Genomic DNA, 3,959 nt, shown 5'->3' on the forward strand with positions numbered 1-3,959 from the left:
CTCAAGCTCAAATGTTATGGTCTTAAAGGTACTGCTCTAGAATTTTGTAAGAACTATTTCAGTAATAGATATGAATAATTTTGTTGAAATTGTGAAATTCTGAAATAATATCTATTCTAAAGTGGATAACCCATAGGACTGTCTCTTATACACATCTAGATGTGTATAAGAGACAGATTGTAAAAGTAACAAAAATATTTACATAGAGAGCATTTATACAAAATGTAGGCAGCAAAATATCTAAATAATATAAGAAATGAGCGTAGTTGGCTCTCTTGTAATAATTCAACAGCCTTTTTCTGTGACTTAGAGCCTGGTAGTGTGGTGTCCCATAATAAAATGACATAATGTATGTTAATGTGAGACAAAATGGTGATGAATAAGTTAAAACAATACTAATTGGAAGAAAGAATAAATACCTGATTTGGAACTTTTTGATATATTTATATTAAGGGAAAGCTTATTTAATTTTAACCATTTCCACACCTTATGAAGTTTTAAATTGATATAATTTTGTCAGGAAGCTACTAGTTAATGTGACCGGAGCGCCGCAGTAGAATATTATAAAATTGCGTAAATGTGGTTCTACAGAAGAATGTTGAAGATCTCGTGGGAAAAGAAAATGACAAATGGAGAAGTGTTGCAAAAAGCGAAAACAGAAACACAGTTGATGAACACCATAAGAGAAAGACAATGGAGATTTTTTGGACATATTCTAAGAGAAGAAGGTGGAATTGAAAGACATATCATCGAGATGGAATTGAAGGGGAAAAGGGCGAGAGGAAGGCAAAGGATGAAGATGCTTGATTGGATGAAAGAAAAGCTGAATGTGAAGAATGATGTAGAGCTTGGGAATATTGCGAGAGATAGAAAGAGATGGAGAAAGACAGGACAGACACTGACAGACAATCCATGAACGCCTACGGCATAATATGCTATGGTACACGAAGAAGAAGAAGTATATAGATGACCGGAAATTACACTCTTATAGTAAAATTCAGCATTATCACATCATCACATTAGGCCTATAGTATGAAGCGCCAACACATTTCACATGATCTTTTATAAGCGATTTTCGGTAATCGGAGATCTATCGTAATTAATCTCTGAGATGTACCATATAAAATACACCTGATAGTTGTTTGATGTATTTACTTAACTTTACCGACTTTCATGTGCCGAAAAACAATGTTATTTTCTCACGCATTTTCTCAAAGTATAATAAAGGCACGCGCATTGAGTCGTGTATTATATGTAATTCAGACGTTTATGGACAGAGATACCGGTATCTTGCTTTAAGAAGATGATATTCTGGCTGTACAGCGCTCTTTCGTTAAACCTGTGTCATTTATGCAGTTATTTACAACAATTTACAGGCATCATCTTGACTTATGAAATCACATTGCCGCCAAAAATTGGGAGGGGGAACCAACACTGCTTAAAAATATGTGGGGGATGTGGTCGCCAATTCCATTGTGGGATTTTATGTGCTCGGTTGTTAATTATTTTTGTCATTGCATTCTAAATATTTTTAACGGCAAAATAAATGATATGAGTGGCAAATCCAGGAATGGGCCCTTGGAGACACTTTTACTAACAAAGGGTCAATCCTTAGCCCCACCATTTGTGATTACGGCACCTCTAAAATTCAATATGATATGCAGTCGATGTCAGGGACATATTATGCCGTTTTGTATCAACAAAGTCATTTTAGGTCAGGGTGCCAGATCGAGGGCCATGTGCTTAGGGGACCCTAGGGGTCGGAGCCCTGCGGATCGCCGCACGTGAGCGCATGGAGTTACGCCACTGCCCCTGGGCTACCCTACTGACAGAAAATGGAAATAAATAAACATGATACTTTTATCAACCTGAACGCTAAGTAAATATGGCCAGTTTGACTTTCTTTCTCTTTAAATGATCATCGTTTTATATTTGTAGTTTTACTCCCTAAGTAATCATTACCGTATTCCGGTTGCCAAACCTAGACTCCAAAATAATAATGACCGATAGGAACATATAGAGTATACAAAGATAGTAAAACTACGATGTATACGGTACCGTAATAATAAAACATGTAATAATAGAAATGATTTATTAGACCCATGGAGCTATGATTTGCCCGACGATGGATCAATTTCTCCGAATGGTCGGGTGGATATTCTCTGCAGGAGCGTAATAGGCGGCAGTGTCAGGGCTTCCCATAATCCCCGGAAAAGGAGAAAAGCACATGAAGCTCTGTCAATTTAGGGATTTTTTTAATCGTTTTTTGTGTGTTTGGCCTGAAACTATACTACACTATATACAATTATGTAAGTAAACCGTAGCCTATTGGTAGGCCCTATCACTGACAATTTAAAAAGGTCTATAACAAATAGAAATACGGTATGTTTTTAACTGATTATTTTCCCAGATGGCGAAATGATTCAATATAATAGTAATATATATATGCCCACAAATTATCATTCAATTGTTATTTATCACTGTGGACAGACTATTAAATTTGTTCTAAACACGGTGTATTGCATTTAGATTGTATAAATACTTTTGTACAAATTCATATAGCTCACTCTCCCCCCAAACCCACCCAACTACCCACCTACCCCAAGAATACGATAATGTATACAAAAAATGAGAAACGTAACAGATGAGCTAGCGTCGGGATTCATTTCATTCATTTTTTCATTTTATTTTATTTCACACAACGCAAAAATACAATATAAAATTCTTCAGAAAGGTAAATAAATAACAAAGACAATGTAATCTAATTAAGTAATATTAACAAATGATTAACAAGTGAAGATATAATAATTAATAATAACAATAATAAAAAAATAATACAGCACAATAATAAAGATAATGAAGTTAATAATAAAAATAATAATAGTAATAATAATAGTAGGGATAGTGTCGAGTCACTGTAGGCCTACACAATATGCTATGATTATTGATCAAACAATATTGTAGCAACGAAATCCATAATCGTTGAGAATTTTCCACCAATCAGTAGCCCGCCCCCTTTTACGTAATTGGATAGTTGAGTTAGCAGCAAACAAAAGCACTAGTCGTAGTAAGCTTAGTTAACATGGTAACGGCAAATAAGAAACAGCGGTGGAGAAGATCAGTTGTCAACCGTAAACCGACGTTTGCATCACAATGTAGTTTTAGACAAGGTTATGTTTAGAAAAAGCCTATCGCTGCAGAAATGGAGCCTAGGGAGCAGCCTGTTGAGCGGCTACAAAGTCACGTTCATTTAAAGCACACTCCTGGCCTAGCTACTAGTACTACGACCAACACCACCAGGAAACTAATACTCTCAAATTCGAAGCGTCTCTTTTTAGGATTATGTTTCTTTACGTGTCTTTCGTGTGTGCAGTCGGAGGATTTGACGTGGGCTGACTTAGGAATAAGGATTCAAATTCCGAAAAAATCGGAATTTGATATGGATACTGTAGAAGTAATAACGTTTAATTATACTTCCAATGCATCTATAAATATATCTATAAGTAGTAGCGACACCGATGTTGCTGGAATAGACGGTCCAACTATCTTTTATTTAAATTCTACTACAAATGACTCGGTCGTCTCATTGAGTGTTAATGTCAGTGGAACTCGATTTGGGCGAGCTAGGCTTCGGTTTGATATCAATTACGACAATGGGGATGATTATATTAGTACAATCTGCTTAGATGATAAGGCAACAGCTACGGAACCAAGATGTCCAGAACTGGTTGTACTAAGGGTTACATCGTAAGTTATTACTTGAGTTCAGTAACGTTTACCTTTTAATTACGTTTACGTTGTATAGGTAGCAAGTAGCCTGCACATACCGTGCTTTACATGTTGTATACATACATATAAGGTACACACACACATACATACATATATATATATATATTTATATATATATATACATATATATAGATATATATATATACACACATATATATATATATATACTG

General features: G+C 35.3%; 1 protein-coding gene across 1 annotated transcript; it reads left to right on the forward strand.

Annotated features, from left to right (window-relative positions):
* Positions 1-3,054: 3,054 nt before the first annotated feature.
* Positions 3,055-3,747, forward strand: LOC117100347 (the record flags this gene model as incomplete). The annotated part of the gene is given in 1 exon segment (XM_033240007.1): positions 3,055-3,747. A coding segment is annotated over 1 exon segment (545 nt), but the record flags the coding sequence as incomplete, so codon positions are not given.
* Positions 3,748-3,959: the final 212 nt, after the last annotated feature.

The sequence above is a fragment of the Anneissia japonica genome, unplaced genomic scaffold (genome assembly GCF_011630105.1).
Source record: "Anneissia japonica isolate Jap-2015-1 unplaced genomic scaffold, ASM1163010v1 scaffold287991_len637273_cov151, whole genome shotgun sequence".
In the NCBI taxonomy this organism is placed as follows: domain Eukaryota; kingdom Metazoa; phylum Echinodermata; class Crinoidea; order Comatulida; family Comatulidae; genus Anneissia; species Anneissia japonica.